We start from the raw sequence: 15,389 nt of genomic DNA on the forward strand, positions 1-15,389 counted from the left end.
CAACTGCAAATACTCAATTTCCAGGAAGCTAAGAACACCTGCTGAATAAGTATTACATCTCCATATGAACAGTAACCACCTATTTTCCATGGGAACTCTGTCCCAAATAGAACTGAGGTATCTTAAAACGTCCAGGTTGTACACTTACTGGGCTTTAGAAGTACAAAAGGGCTTTATCACATGGTACACAGAGGAGGAAAGAGATACCTTTGAGGACAGATGAAAAAGTCTGTGTATTTAATAAAGCTCTTATGGTCATCCCTTGAAGATACAGAGAATAAACTCTATTAAGCTGACAAACACCTATTTTTAGGTTACTGTAACTTCATATGCTGACTGTACACGTTTTGTATTGTATTCTAACACCAGAAGACTACAGGTGAAATCCTGGCTCTATGGAAGTAAGATTTTTCCCAGTGACTTCAGTTAGTAGCAAAAGAATTTCACCTTATAACTCTTCAGAGCATAGTATAGCACGATCTCCTAGAACCATCATGCTACTGGATGCAAAAATAATTTAAACTTGGAAGAATTGTTAAGATGAGCTTTGTTGCAAGGCTGGAATTATTTGCTGATTAAGTTAATATGCCTGAAAACCTCTTTTACGTAGATGACTGCCAAGAAACACATTTGCCCTGAAACCATCAAGATTAGTTGCAACCTTAAAGGTCTTTGAAATGAGTTTCTCTTTTGCCTAGCACCTGTCAACACCTACAGGCTACCTTACTCTTCTGGAAAAGTTGAAACTCTGAAGATGACAGTCCAACTTACACTAGCTACTATTCTAAAAACCTAAAATTGCTAGTCTCACATAGCTGACCGTGTAATACATGCAGCCAGTCTCTTCATATGTTACAAGAATGAGATCAGAGCAAAACTCAGCATGTAGCACATTGCACTAACTGAATCATCCAGTGTGGGAGTTGCTAACAAACACTGTGCATCCTGTCATATCCAGCTCTGATGGGAACCCTGAAGGCCCAATAAATAGAACATTTGCTGAAATACAGAAGTGCAGTGCAACTACCTGGAAGAAGCCCAGCATATCTATCTGCAGTACTTCCGTATCCGTCCCTAAATTATCATGTTACCCAACTCTGTGTATTAAGACCTACATTATCAGACTCAGACCTGGCTACAAGAAAGGAGGTAAAAAAAAAAATTCTGAACATCTATTCAGCTGAATATTCAGTCAAGAACCTTGTATCAGATGATGCATTTTTAAATAATCTTAACAGAACTACTATTAAAAATACTTTTTTCTTGAGGACTTTTCATATTGAGAACTAGTACAAGGTCTTAGATGCACTACAGAAATATATCTGCTACAAAAAAAGAGATACTAACCATGCTGGTTCAGTGGAAGCATAATATAAATCAGGCTGACCATTAACACTGTGTTTAAACTGGCAGACTGACTTCCTGTCCCAGGTAAGACAGCTTAAGGCAACAGATGCCACAAGTTTTTGTCTTAGGTTTTTATATACAAAAGTAATGTTTAAAGCAAATATATCTCAATTTTTATAACTCTATAACATGTATAGCACAAAACAGGCACAACAGACAAATATTCTGTTTAAATGGCATGGTTTGCAGGTGACTTGCTATAACTAGTGCCCATTTAATACAGAAAATCAGGCTCACTGCGCAATACTCAACTGGAAGTGCACATGCAAATGCTTAAACCAACCAGCTCCTCAAGACAAACTGGTGCATCAAATGTGTCAGAATCAAGACTAATGGAAGGAAGTACATACTGATGTGCCTGGACTTGCATTCTCCTTTTTCAGCATACTATGGTAAACCCAGAAAAGGACTTATACAGGAAGACAGAAAGATACTTGCATTTTAAAAAAAATGTTAACAGAGTAGAGGACAGGATTTTCTACAATTAGCATAAACAAATTTGAAATAATTTGAAAACAAATTTGCTTCAAGTATACTCAAAATTGAGAGACTGTGCAGTATAACTCAAAACTTGGACTGCATCCTGTCTGAAGGATGCATGGCCTTCAATGCATGGATTCATGGCCATCATTCAAGATCAGGTTAAAGACATTACAAGAGCTGCTTAACAATGTAAGATGGTTAGTTAAATTAAAGTCTCCACTACAGCACTTTGGCTTTATCTTTTTTGACTTGAGGTACTTATGGATTCAATGGAATCCTAAGCATTAGACAATCAAGAAACTCACAAGCCATTGTCTAGCTTAAAATTTATAAATTACAACTAAAAAAAAAAACAAACCTAAAAAACAAAAAAAAACCAAAACACACCACAGCATTTTTACACTTTACTTCCTTTTCCCCTTCTCACAGGCCAATGCAATTTCTGAAAACAGCTTGATCAAAGCATTAAAATCCATTCGGTCCACAAAAAGACAGCTATTTTGTTGCCAGAAGTGAAAACAAAATATCTAATAAACAGTTGAGACATGTGGCCTGATGCTTTTTGTTAATGCAGTTTAAAAACTAGAAACACAAATAAAACACACAGGTTTTCAACATTCCTACAAGATGTTGTTACACCGAAAATTCCCGGCAGCAATTTCTCAAATGGAAATCTTTGGAATATTATGTGCAATAATTAGTCATCGCGAAACAAGTTTGGCTTGTTTCACCTAAATGCTTGCCCAGCAATACTCAAATTGCTGGTTTGTTTTTATAACCTAGTTTATTTTTCTTGTCCTATTTTAAAATATTTTATGCATACCGATATTTTAAAATATGGATTATAGTAGAGATCTCTGTCTCAGCTTAAGTATTAAACAGCAGTGAATCAATTTTGCTTGGAGTTGAATTAGAAGTCTTATCTAGAATGAAAACATTTCTGTAGGCATCTTATAAATACCATTAAGTGCAAGAAGTGCACATTATGACAAAAACAAATTACACCCAAGCTCCACCCTGACATTAAAGAATTTATGGGAGCCAAGACAGCCACCCACAAAGACACTAATATACAGTATCAGCATTAAAACCATCCGCCAGTACAAGCTAACTTTGGAGTGGAAGTTTCACATCAGTACATATGACCCTCAAGAAGTAAATTTTAACATTTTTTCAGAAAGTTTCAGGATAAAAAACTTACATAGAAATTCTTTAATTATAATTAATAATTACACAAGAAACTACTTAACATTTACTGTTTTCAGATATGTCACGTGCAAAGAAGTGAACTAAACTGCCCAAAAGCTCAAAGAATTTGTCAAAGCAGAAAAAAACCCTCATTCACATATACAATCGTTAGGGAATACAAGTCATTAATTATGTTTTGATTTCCTCAAATTTAGGAACAAACTCTGAAGTCACATACCAGTTTTAATTCACATTTACTTAACAGTTACTTAGGCAAACTCCCTGTATTTCCTGGAAGCTTCAATAAATAGGAAGTGAAAAACAACTCAGTGAAAACTCATTTACATTTTCTTTGGCACAAGAGTTGAAAAATTGCATTGAACCTTCTGTAATACTCCTGGCCTACTCATTACACAGGATGAAGAAAGTAATTCTAGAACTTAGATAGAAGCTCCTTTAAAAAATAAATAAATAAATTTTGGACTCATTAACTTATTAGTTAAAGGTCATTTCTGTAGATATATTTGAACCATACAAGCACTACAGTACAGGTGAATAATTGGAAAGAAATCCATTACACACTGCTGAAGCCATAGACTAGTGAGCATATTGTTTCACATTCTTTCCTTTCTTTAACTGTCTCTATCACAACATTGAGACCAGTGCTTACCACTTTCCCATTAATCTGACATGCCTGTGAATCACACTCTCTAAACACCACAACCATTATAAAACATCAGCCTCTGTAACAGGTAGACAAAGCCAAAGGAATGCATGTGGTTGCATTCTGATGAACTGTGAGAGACTGGCAGTCTATGGTAGGTGTAACTAACTTGTACAAACCAAAAAGCCCCCTAGGATCCTACTGTTTTCATTACTTCTGATTGATACCTTCCAATATGAAAAATAATTTTTTTGCATCCATTTTCTTACCTGTACAATTGCCGACTGCAAAGCTGGGAGAGGGGGGAAGAAGCAACAAACATTAATATTAGCAGAGTTTGTTTGATACAAGTGTTTTCATTTTTCCTCCTCACATGCAACATCTATATGCTGTGAGCTATGCAACACTTTGGATTATTTTAAAAATAAAATTCAAAGGAAAAATCTTTTTAAAAAAACCTCTCTATAACCATTTGAATTTTATATTCAAAGAAAATCAATTTAACACATTCATAAGGCACTAATTTTCTTAATTCCAAATCCTAGCTGCTCCTGCACGTACCCTGGAAGCTAGCTTGGCTTTTTAAAATACATTTGCTTTCCACAGTTGGCCCTTTTAAAATGATGCTATACTGCATTGTCTGAAAACTGAAAATAACTTTGTTAGCTACAGTTTAAACAGAAAAAACTTAAACAAAAGCTCAGATGTGACTGAAAAATATTCTCATTGTTAACATTACAGCAGGCCATCTTCAAAAATCAGAGATTATCAAATTTCTATGTAGTAAAAACCTGAAAAAATAGATTTTTGAAAAGAAAGTGTTTACACCAACTTTGCAGATTAATTGTAAGAACAGACAACAGCAGAAACTGGAAAGTATCATAACAAATTAAGGCCATTGTAACAGTACAGATACTGCTGATCAAGCTTTCAGGCATGAGAAAAAACTTTCTCAACATGAGAAAGTTAAACAAGGACAAAGATGCTTTTTCAACCTGTAGCAGCAGCTTTCACCTATGCACAGAATTAAGCAAGCACCTATGTACTTTAAAGCATAATGGGTAACTAGTGAATCCTGACAGCGTTAGCATATCGGAACTGGGACTAAAGGTACTACAGATACTGTAGAAAATGAGTAGGAGCCTGAACGCTGAAGTATTGTCTGTTCCATAAGGTGAAGAAATAGGAGCCAAAAGAAAACAACAACAACAACATGGGATGACTTAAAATTAAAAGTTAGGCAAAATTATCTCCGTTCTATGTTCATAGTATTTTAAATTGCTATAAGCAGGACAAGACTTCATTTGTCATAAGTAGAGATAAAGACAAATGCATAAGTTGAAATACAGAATATGACTTTCAAGGTCTATAAACAGGTAAATTATGGATGCAAGGATTTAGCAATGAAATCCCAATACAGTAAGAAAAAAATGAACAGAAAGGACAGAGAATGGACTCACTAGGAGATCTCTCTTGAACATTGTCACATTAAGGCAACAGCCCTACATCTATCTGCAAGGCCAGTCAGTATGTACAGAAAGGGAGATAAAATAGAAGGGGAAAGAAAACCACAGCAAAACCCCATGCAATATTTCAGAACTGTAACTGACAGCACCAGAGAAAGCAGCTTGCCTAAGAAGCTGGCAGAACAGAAAGGGATCAAATACAAAATTATTCTGGAGATAAGACACAGGGTCAAGGACATGTAGCTATCAGTCAGTCTGGAGCATGTATCCAAATTTGTATTTGTGAGATTGTTTACTTTTGGCAAGGGGAAGAGGAAGGTGGAGAACAGCTGTCTTAATTGTAAATGTTTATTTAAAAATAATACAACACACCAGGTTAAAAGATACATTTATACTTGCTACAAACCTCTTGATGGATTTGCTTAAGTCCCTCCAATGATTTTTCATTGAAATAATATGTTACAGATCTGTAAAGGTATACAAAATTTTTAAGACTGGTTTCCTAATCATGCTATAAATAATTTTTCTTCCATGACTTCATTGTACTTTCAAACAGAAAAATGATCATTTGATTTCCAAATTATGCTCAAGAGAAATATGCAGTTTTTAATTTTAAATAGATCAGCAAACATAATAACATAAGTTCTTTCCTTATCATGTAGCAAACTCATTCTTAATGGACTATAAAAAATTAGTGTCACTTACTAATAACATTATAATCAGTAAATACATCAATAACCCTTCTCGGCTCAGTTGTATTTTTGGATTCCAACACTTCTGTCATTTTTCCATCAATTTCAAGTATTTCCTACTACTAAAAATGCTCTGCATCTTTTCTCTAACTTTTCAACTTACTTGAAAGGGGAACTCTTAAGATTAACACAAATTCTTTTGATAGACACTGCTGGGAAATACAATTCCTATTTGTCAATAATTAAAGCCATAAAAATCAGTGCACACTTTTGATATCTATTATTTGAATTCATATCAGTATGTTTAGCTTGTACAAACTTTGTACAAACAATCACAACATTAAATTTGTTGGACATCACCACTTTAGATATCTTTGTATGACTGCATCAGAATGTTCTCAGAAATAAAATAAAAAAGGTTAATCAGAGTGTAATTATCCAACTTTTAGAATGGAAATGACCCAGAAAGTCTGTCTGGTTTTTTTAAAAGATATTTCTTCAGTGTAAATATATCTATGACTCCTGCAAAACTGTATTTATTTTCAGTGAAGTTTGCACTCTGGAGTCTTATTTTCCATTGCCTTGATCTTAAACAGCCGTTGATCCCAATTTAAGTCATGCTAGTATAAAATGCTACTGGTAACGTAACTTCCAAATTCTAGTTTTTGCAATGAAGACTTTCAACCATTTTTCACATGTGATTCTTGTGAAAGAAAGAAAAGGTAAATTACTCCTTTCTTTAATCACAACATTAAAGCAAAGACATCTCCAAATAATTTTGTCAATTATTCTGGCTACATCGCCTATATGTAATACGTGTGTGTGTGTACACACACATACACCCATATATATATATATGTCTCTCTATATCTATCTGGACCAGCATTCAGCAGCAACAACTATATCAGTCCAACTCAACAAGCTGCTTGAGAAGGTATTTCTCTAACACTGAAGATAAAAGACTGTCCCCTCACCAGGAAGACAGCAATACTTATTGGGGAAAGGGGGTTTAATCTATATTTAAATGATAACTTTGAACTCTCCAAGTAAGGCAGCAAATGATTTCACTTTCCTGATGATTAATTTAGACTTACGTTTATAACATTACTGAATAAAATGTGAAGGCTTGGCGTGACTGATCAAAACAAACAAAAATTCAATGGAAAAGAAGTTCAGTAAGATGGAGGTTGCCATAATTATACTCAAGAAGCTTTCAATAGACCAGACATGAAAGGAAAATTTATAGTCAAGATAATCTTGCATTTATACCTATTATTCTCTTCTGCTAGTTTACACAGTGCATGGGTGATCTCAGCACAGGCAAGAATTGCCCCATGGCGTGTGTGCAGATCTGTGCCCACTGATAAAGGCAGAAGTCTTGGCAAAACTGAAAGAGATTAAATATATATATATATTTTTTTTTAAGCAAAGCAGAGTGACAGATCACAGTTCTAAATGTAATCACATCTGCCTAGAAATAACATGGGAAACCATTTCTGGAAAGTCAGGCCAAAATATCCTGGCCATTATATGAAAAACAAGTTTTAAAAATACAAGTAAATTCTGACAAAGCATACTAAACCACACCAAGAAATTTTGTACTCACAACTACCTCCCTGTTTGGAGTAAATAAAATGACATACGTGCGATTAAGCATTGGGTTGGCTAAGCAGTAAGGGAAATGAGGCTTGTACTTCCATGGCATTTTACTTCAATGTAAACTGCCACCTTCCTAGTCCACTACAGGGAGCCTAGGTAAGATCTGTAATTACAGATTCACCTGGGTGTCAGCTGCTGTCTTTCAGCCATATTAAAAACCAGCTAGTACATCCTCAGAATCTTGAGTGGGCCGAGCAAAGGATCCCAAATTTGTGCTAAGAAACATTTGATTACACACACAACAGTCAAAAAGGAATTCTTCTGAAGATGTCAGACTGGACAAGACAAAACAGATCCCTCCCCCCTTTACGACATCAAAGCCATATCAACAAAGCAAAAGCTAGGAATTTGAGGGCTAGCGGCCTGAATTGTTGCAACAGAACTACACCCATTTATTCATCTCGGAACTGGTAGGGTCCAGTATAGCCAGATAACTAAAGTCCAGTCCCCAGACAAAAAAAAAAAAAAAACAGATCTGGCAGTATTTTATAATTTTAGTGTCACTACACTGTATTAAGTTGCAGGGGAAATCTTATTATGTCATGGTGTATGTTTAAATCATCTTAATACATTTTTGCTACATAAGCTACAACACGATATGGCACACTAGGCAGAACTTATTTGTTACCTACCCACATTTGCCATGTATTCAGGAGCCCGTCGAGTAAGGTTATGCAGAGCTTTGGTTGAAAGTTCTCGAATAACACTGAAGATGTAAAAACGCATTTTTGGATTTTTTGGGGTTAGCAAGTTAGTAGAAGTAATGTATTAAAAAACATAACGTCAGGAAGGGACTCCTGTCCCTGACCAAAATAAAGACCCCAGCAATATTAAAAATCACAGTATTCTCTGTCCATCCTATGCTTCCCCCCCTCAAAAAAAGCCAACAAAACAAAACAGTGGACCAAACAGACAGCCTACAGCTAGCTTTTAGCTATATGAATACAACTTATTGCTGAAAGAGACAAAAAAACCCTGTAAGTGTGGATGGTAGAACCTGAGGGCTCATTCTATGCATTGGCAAGGACACTACAGTAAACTATTATTATTTCTCATGATGCAAACTATTATCAGCACTGATATAATCTAATTTGTGTTATATGTACACATTTTAATCTTCATGAACACTGAATATGACTAAGCACCATCTCTATGCATGAAATCTACTTTAATTATGATAATTGTATGGTGATGGTGTTTACCCTTCACATACACTATATACCATATAAATGTGTTTTATTAATCTATTAACAGATTGAGGTCATGGCAAAAAGACAAAATTCATAAACATGTTTTAAGTGACAATATGCTAGGGAGGTATAGATGACACCACTTACTACTTGTCCAGTTTTCTTCAGTCAAATGCTATTGCAAACTCTAGTATAAGTAAAATTCACAAAAATAATCTGGGAAAGCATGATATGCAGAACAGTCAATTCCTGGATATTAATAATTAGACTTTATGAACTTACCTATCCCAGTGGTTAATCTTCATGTTAACTAAATGATCAATCATTGGCTGTGTATACTCAGGAAAGCCAGCAATATACACACTGAAAAAGAAATGTCCATATATAGAGAGTACAGAATCAACATCTGTGTGCATTTTAACACAAGCTACTCCAAAGATTTAAATCCTTTAGTTTTAAAGCAATCAAAAAAATTACTTAAACATGCCTTCTCCTAAATGAGATGCAGCTGAATGAAATGATACAATAGGAAATATTTTACAGTTATTGAAAAAAATTTAAATCACTTTTGTAAAACTTTCAGATTCTTTATAAAAACTACTATACATACAAAAAGCTTGACAGCAATGAAAAGCAAAAAAACCCATTCAATTCCCATTGTTACATTCTAGAAAATCTAGATGTGTATATTAACTTACAAAATTATGTCAGCTTGGAGAAACATATTAATGATGTAATCCACAATACACAGAAAAATTAAGTTATAGAAATATGCTACATCTTCATAAATACAATGGTCCAAAATTGAATATGGGTTTTCAATTTGTCCTTTTTTAAAAAATCAACCATATACAAAAAGTCAATTCTGACAAAAAATGTTAAAGCTGCAAAGTCAAGACTTTGGATGTAAGGGATGTAAGATGTAAGGGAACACCAGAATTAATTATCTACATAGCCTGCATAATTACCTAACTTTACAGCCACACTTGCTTTCCAATCTTCAGAAGCATCAACTATTGAAAGCTAAGGTCAACAGAAGTTAAGTGAAATGTTTTTTCAGTACATCTGATGTATGTTAAATAATCTTGGAAAGGTAAACAATCAGTAGAATGTGTTTGTGTCAAAATGGCATGCACAAAGGGACAAAATTAAGGACACATGGGTTACCTTAATTTCACCTTTTCCTATCTTTTGAGTGATTAACTTTGCAACCATAATAGTGTTCCACTAATATCTGTGTGTAATCAGAAGCAAAACAAAGACAAAAACCAAATACTCTTTCATGTTACCATACTGATATCTATGTAATTCATCAGAAGAGTAGGAATCCTTAAATCCACAGCACAGACCTCAGTCACTTCAGCCAATACAGGATATAGAAGTACTACCTAATACTGCTATGAGCCCTGGTGGGGGATTAGACAGTTGGTTTAACTGGTTGTTGATGCCAGCAGAGAAATTATAAAATTCATTACTCTTTAGTTCCTTTTCCTATTCTGGAAGAACATACAATAATAGACACACTTTCCCCGAGTTTGAGTTCTCCTCTCTTCTTCGTAGTTCTTTCTTGGGTCCTAGTTTTAGCACTCACCATTCTTTCTAACCGTTTTAATCTGAACTTCCTTGTCCAGCTCATCAAAGTTGATCTCTTGGTCCATGTCTGTGGCCCAATCCCATTTTCAGTTTTAGTTTATAGTTATCTTTAACTACAGTCCTCATCTTTTGTACCCTACTGAGTATATAATACAAGTAGCCTTGGATACAAGCCTAGCCTTTCTGATAATGTTGCTGGTAAGATTTTTGTATCCCACTCTACTTAGATTAATAAGCTTCTTCCTTAACTCTGCTTTTACCAAGCCCGGAACTCCTGGAATCACATAATCTCTTTACTCCCAGTTCATATAAACTGGGTTTCCTCTACCTTCCATCCTCAGAAATACATTATGATATTTGAGCTGAATCCTCCAAAGAACATCAGCAAAAAGGTTCAAAAGGGCACCCAGTATGAAAAACTTGCATAAAAATATTTAGATTTGAAAGGATATAAGCAATTATTTATACACACACATATATATGATATATATATATATATGTAAAAATATATATGATACTGCCTCTCTGCAAGAATATATCATCATTTATTAACCAAACCCAAATTCAGCTGACATCTTTTTTGGGTTTTTATTGCTGAAAGGAATCTAGTAGTACCAACCTTCCCACCTGCACAGCTTCCTTTCACATAGCAGCATTATGCTGGCATACAAAGTGTCCCAGGATTTTTTTATCTGGGTGGGGGAAGGACAGCTAAAGATTCTAGATCTGGAATATGAACCTCAAGCAGCTTTTTCCAGCTACGTAAATGATTACACCACCTTAAGGCATACCGATCAGAAAGGTCCATTCTTCCTACCACATCATAATGATACATGTTTCTCTGCAGCCAAATATATGCTTATGTACTTTTCCTTTGATAGGACTCAGACAAAAATAAGGAAATAATTAAGTATTGACCCAAATAATTACACCCTGCTTGAAGAGCAAAGTGGTGAAGATTTTTAAAAGTAATATAATGAATGAGATGACAAAAACTTTACAAAGAAGAGTTTGATTAATAACACTGAACATGGTTTCAAGGAATCATGCTACTAACTGCATAAGATTATTTATAAAGAACTTATAAATTCCATAAGATTATTTATAAAGAACTTATAAATTCATTCTTTCTGTTGCACAATTTAAAGAAAGGCACAAGAGTGGAAGAAAGAAATCAACAGTAAAAATATTTTCACTTAGATAAGTAATACTCCTACAAAAACCCTGGAAATCACAATGAAAGGAGTAATAAATAAGTATTTAAAAAAATAATAAATTAACAATTCAGCTCTCAAAAAGTAAGGAGAAAGAACATAATTAGTCTCCAAGCCAAAATTGCAAAAGAGAGAAAATAAAAATTGCTTTGTCAATTTTGAATATTTTCAATTTTCTACTAGTACCAAAAGCCAGAGTTTCAAAAATCACATTGACGCTGTATGGATCTAGAGCAGCATCGAACACCAAGCCACTGCATTTCCCCATCTCAGCTCAGTAGGCGGGAGCTCTGGGGAAGAGAGGCTCTAGGGAAGAGTGTAGGAGGAGGGTGTGGACCCCAGAAGAACGACAGTAGGTAAAAGGTGAAGATATGTACAGACTGAAGTGATTATGCACAAGAGGGACAATATGGAGGTGGACAGATTAATAAAAAAAAAAAATAGTCGATGAGAGGATAGAGGGTTCCAGTGCTAATTATCTTAAAAACTGCTCGTTGAAAGTCACAAAGCTGGCAACAGAGCATAAACCATCATATGCCTGTTTGCTATTTCTGCTCCCCAAGAATATAATCTCTTCAAGCCTTTCTAACCTGTTGGCTTCTGAGCAACATGCAACTCCATAGGGCAATTTATCTGACCTATCTTAAAATGGTCTGAATCACCTTCTGTAGGTGCCTGTCTCTTTGCATTGGCTATGGAGAGAGGCTAGACACCTAGGCTAGACTCCTAGGCTAGACTGTCTGTCTTAGACAACTAAAGCTAGAACCCAGCCCTCAGTCTTTTTCCTCTTCTCATGAGGAAGTGCAATCTTATGTTCATTTTAGTCATCCTGTGCACCCAGCTTGCCTCTGAATTCCCCTGACTTCAGCATTATTGTATTTTTCAGATAGCTGACCAGAACAGAACACAGTATTCCAGACAAGCCACTGATTTATAACAGCACCACATCAGTTTCGGTATTTCCTATTACACTCTTTGCAGACTCCATACTGCAGTGATCAGTTTGCTTTTTCAAACATTACTGCATACTGCGGTTAGATTTTCATTGAGCTGTCTATGAAAAATATAAGCACTCAAGTTAAAGGTCTATGCACAGACCACAAATTCAACAACTTGTGCAAAGTATTTTTTTAAATGGGTATTAGTTTTTTTTTTTTACCCACATCAGAGTCTATCTCCCATCATACCAGCGTCTCCTTTTACTGCAACTCTTCAAAACCCCCTAGTTTCCTCTAATCTTGACCAGCTTAGACAGTTTTGTGACACCTGCAAATATTGCCTCTTGGCTGCTTCCTCCACATAGACAAGGAAATCATGGTCACATTCTCCTCATGTCTTATGCATAATAAGCAGTTTGATGGAGAAATATGAAAAATCAAATTTTAATTTATTCAAAAACAACACTAATAAACATAATGTCCAGTAAGGTGAAACAATCAGACAAATATTTCATTATGTAAAAGAGGTCCCTCATGTTTAGGAAAACTAATGTTTGGAAACTTACCTTATAGTCAGATAACAGTTAACTCTGTTACCAACAGCAAAATAATCAGCTGCAGTTAGAATGTCTATGCCATGTGGAAAAGTGCCCTACAAACATCATAGGGAAGAGGGAAAAAAATAAGAAAATATTATTTTAAAATGTAAAATACTTTCCAAATTGGCAACATCATTGAAAACAAATCTACTACTCTCCAAGCACTGAAAAAATACAATTTAATTTCTAATTTATAGTAAAATCACTTGTACTAAAGATATAAAGGACATCGGATATATAAACAGCAAAATATCTAGCTTCACCTACAAGTCAATGATAAGCAGTCAAAGTAAATAGCAGCAGGTAATAAACTATGCAATAGCTATCTTAACACCTTCAAGTCATATCCAAATATATATTTGGTGAATGCATGACTATGTATGTACACAAAAAATGATTATTCTACAAGAAGGTTTAGATAAATGTAAACATGTTTTCAGTTTATGTGAAGGAACAAGTATCTGCTGTGAGTTTTATGAAGTATAAAATTAGAGATTTAGGCACCAAGAAATGCATCACATGTAGAAAACATGGGAGTTCAATTACTTCTATTTTTTTCTACTTACACATATGACTTATTTCGTAATGAACTAAAAAATTAGGGTTAGTTAGTTTGTTTTTAAAAAGAACACTGGTTCCCAGCAAAGCCTGAAACATTGAAACCTACAGAAGTATCACACTTCTGACATCACTGCTCAAAAATTTCTGGCTTTAGAAGATAAATTATCTTTCTAAATATGCAATTGCCACCTAAAAATTTGCCTTTTTATATAAGCAATACAATTCAGATAGTCAGAATCTTGATTGGCTATGTCTGATTTAATACAGTGTTACGCAGCAAGGCTGTGTTTTGGAATGGAGGAGGCAGCATAGCCTCCAGAAGCCATAATTAAGTACAAATGGAAAACAGCCAACTGAAAGACACCACGCTCACTTACAAAAGGGACAATCATATGACATTTAAGCAAGAAGGCTATGTGGAAGTACAGGTTCTGGATATGATACAGTTTTGTTTGTTTACAGCTCACTCATCCCTTCCACATTAGGATACAGCCATGCAAAAATAGTAGAAAATATCTCTAGATCTAAGCCTGAATAATTGAAGAAGTATATACTGCAAGCAGAGGGAAGTTGTCAGCTACCGTGGAGGTCTTCTTCTGGGAAGCATAATGCCAACAGTCCAAAAAACAAGGCCTGGAATCTGACTGTACCAAGAAGGATAGACAGAGTATTTATGGCTTATCCAAGAGACTACCTTCAAGCCCTAGTAATGGTGAAATGAACATACTCTTCAAAAGCCTAATGAAACACTGATTAGGGAGAAAAATGCACACATGAGAAATACCTCAGTATGAATTGTAGCCAAACAAGACGACATACAATTAAATATATAAGAATGCATACTGTACATAAGGAAAATCCCAGGTAAACAATTTCAATTCTGGCTCCTAGTTGGAGCTTGCTATTTATTACTTGGCTGTGAGCATGCCAATTTGATGCCATCTCACCGAAGGTGCCGCAGTGCATGTCAGTGAGACAGCAAAATTCCTGAAACCAAGTTCAAGAGTACAGAGGTCATGGCCGATGGGAGAGACAGACTTCAGAGGAAAAGCTAACAGTTTCTATTCTGTCAAAACACTTAAAACTTACTTCTCCAATACAAAAGTTTGTCTCATTAGAAGTACGTGCATTTCTCATGATTTATACTTAAAAAAAAATTCTTCAAATTTTTCAAAGTTTTCATTTACATGAAGTGTAAGTTACAATGGTTTCTTTTTCTGAGGCCACGAAAGGAAGCTCTCAGATTCAGGACACATTGAATTGCAAAGGTGAAGCAGGCAGGAACCAGGAAGTAAGCAAGGTCAACTTTTTTCTCCATCTATTTAGTATCAGCATTGTTACTTCAGATGGAGAATATGTTTTAGCTTCTTCCAATTCAGAGAAAGGGTGTCTCTTTCAACACATTACATCCAGATAAAGAACTACAGAGTGTCTATCCACTGATTAAGTAACCATTTTTCTAGGCAGTAAGGAATGGTTCAGTAAGTGAAACTTCTACAGGAACCAAGTGGAGGCTGATAGCATTCTTCATGCCATGAAAACTTACTATTTCACTGCAAACTCCTCCTTAACACGCTGACATATAAGCTAAAATTGCTGTGTGTTCTACCAACACTGACAAATTTGAATCTTGTGTCAAAGCAGAATCAATAAGCAAACTTTCTGGTTGTAAACTAACTTAGACTGTACCCCTCCGATTAGGAAATAAAAAACTCCACCAGACTCTTGCTAGCAT

General features: G+C 35.1%; 1 protein-coding gene across 2 annotated transcripts in view; it reads right to left on the reverse strand.

Moving 5' to 3' along the window:
- TBCD (tubulin folding cofactor D) overlaps positions 1-15,389 on the reverse strand; it is a 133,753-nt gene that overhangs the window by 45,651 nt on the left and 72,713 nt on the right. For both annotated transcript variants that reach the window (XM_075518530.1, XM_075518531.1), the window contains exons 18-23: positions 13,061-13,146; positions 9,032-9,112; positions 8,192-8,265; positions 7,170-7,287; positions 5,615-5,675; positions 4,012-4,034 (exon numbers count right to left, since the gene is read on the reverse strand). In XM_075518530.1, the coding sequence (XP_075374645.1) occupies positions 4,012-4,034; positions 5,615-5,675; positions 7,170-7,287; positions 8,192-8,265; positions 9,032-9,112; positions 13,061-13,146 (443 nt within the window). The remainder of the gene's footprint in view (positions 1-4,011; positions 4,035-5,614; positions 5,676-7,169; positions 7,288-8,191; positions 8,266-9,031; positions 9,113-13,060; positions 13,147-15,389) is intronic.

This window comes from Mycteria americana, chromosome 16 (genome assembly GCF_035582795.1).
Source record: "Mycteria americana isolate JAX WOST 10 ecotype Jacksonville Zoo and Gardens chromosome 16, USCA_MyAme_1.0, whole genome shotgun sequence".
NCBI lineage: Eukaryota > Metazoa > Chordata > Aves > Ciconiiformes > Ciconiidae > Mycteria > Mycteria americana.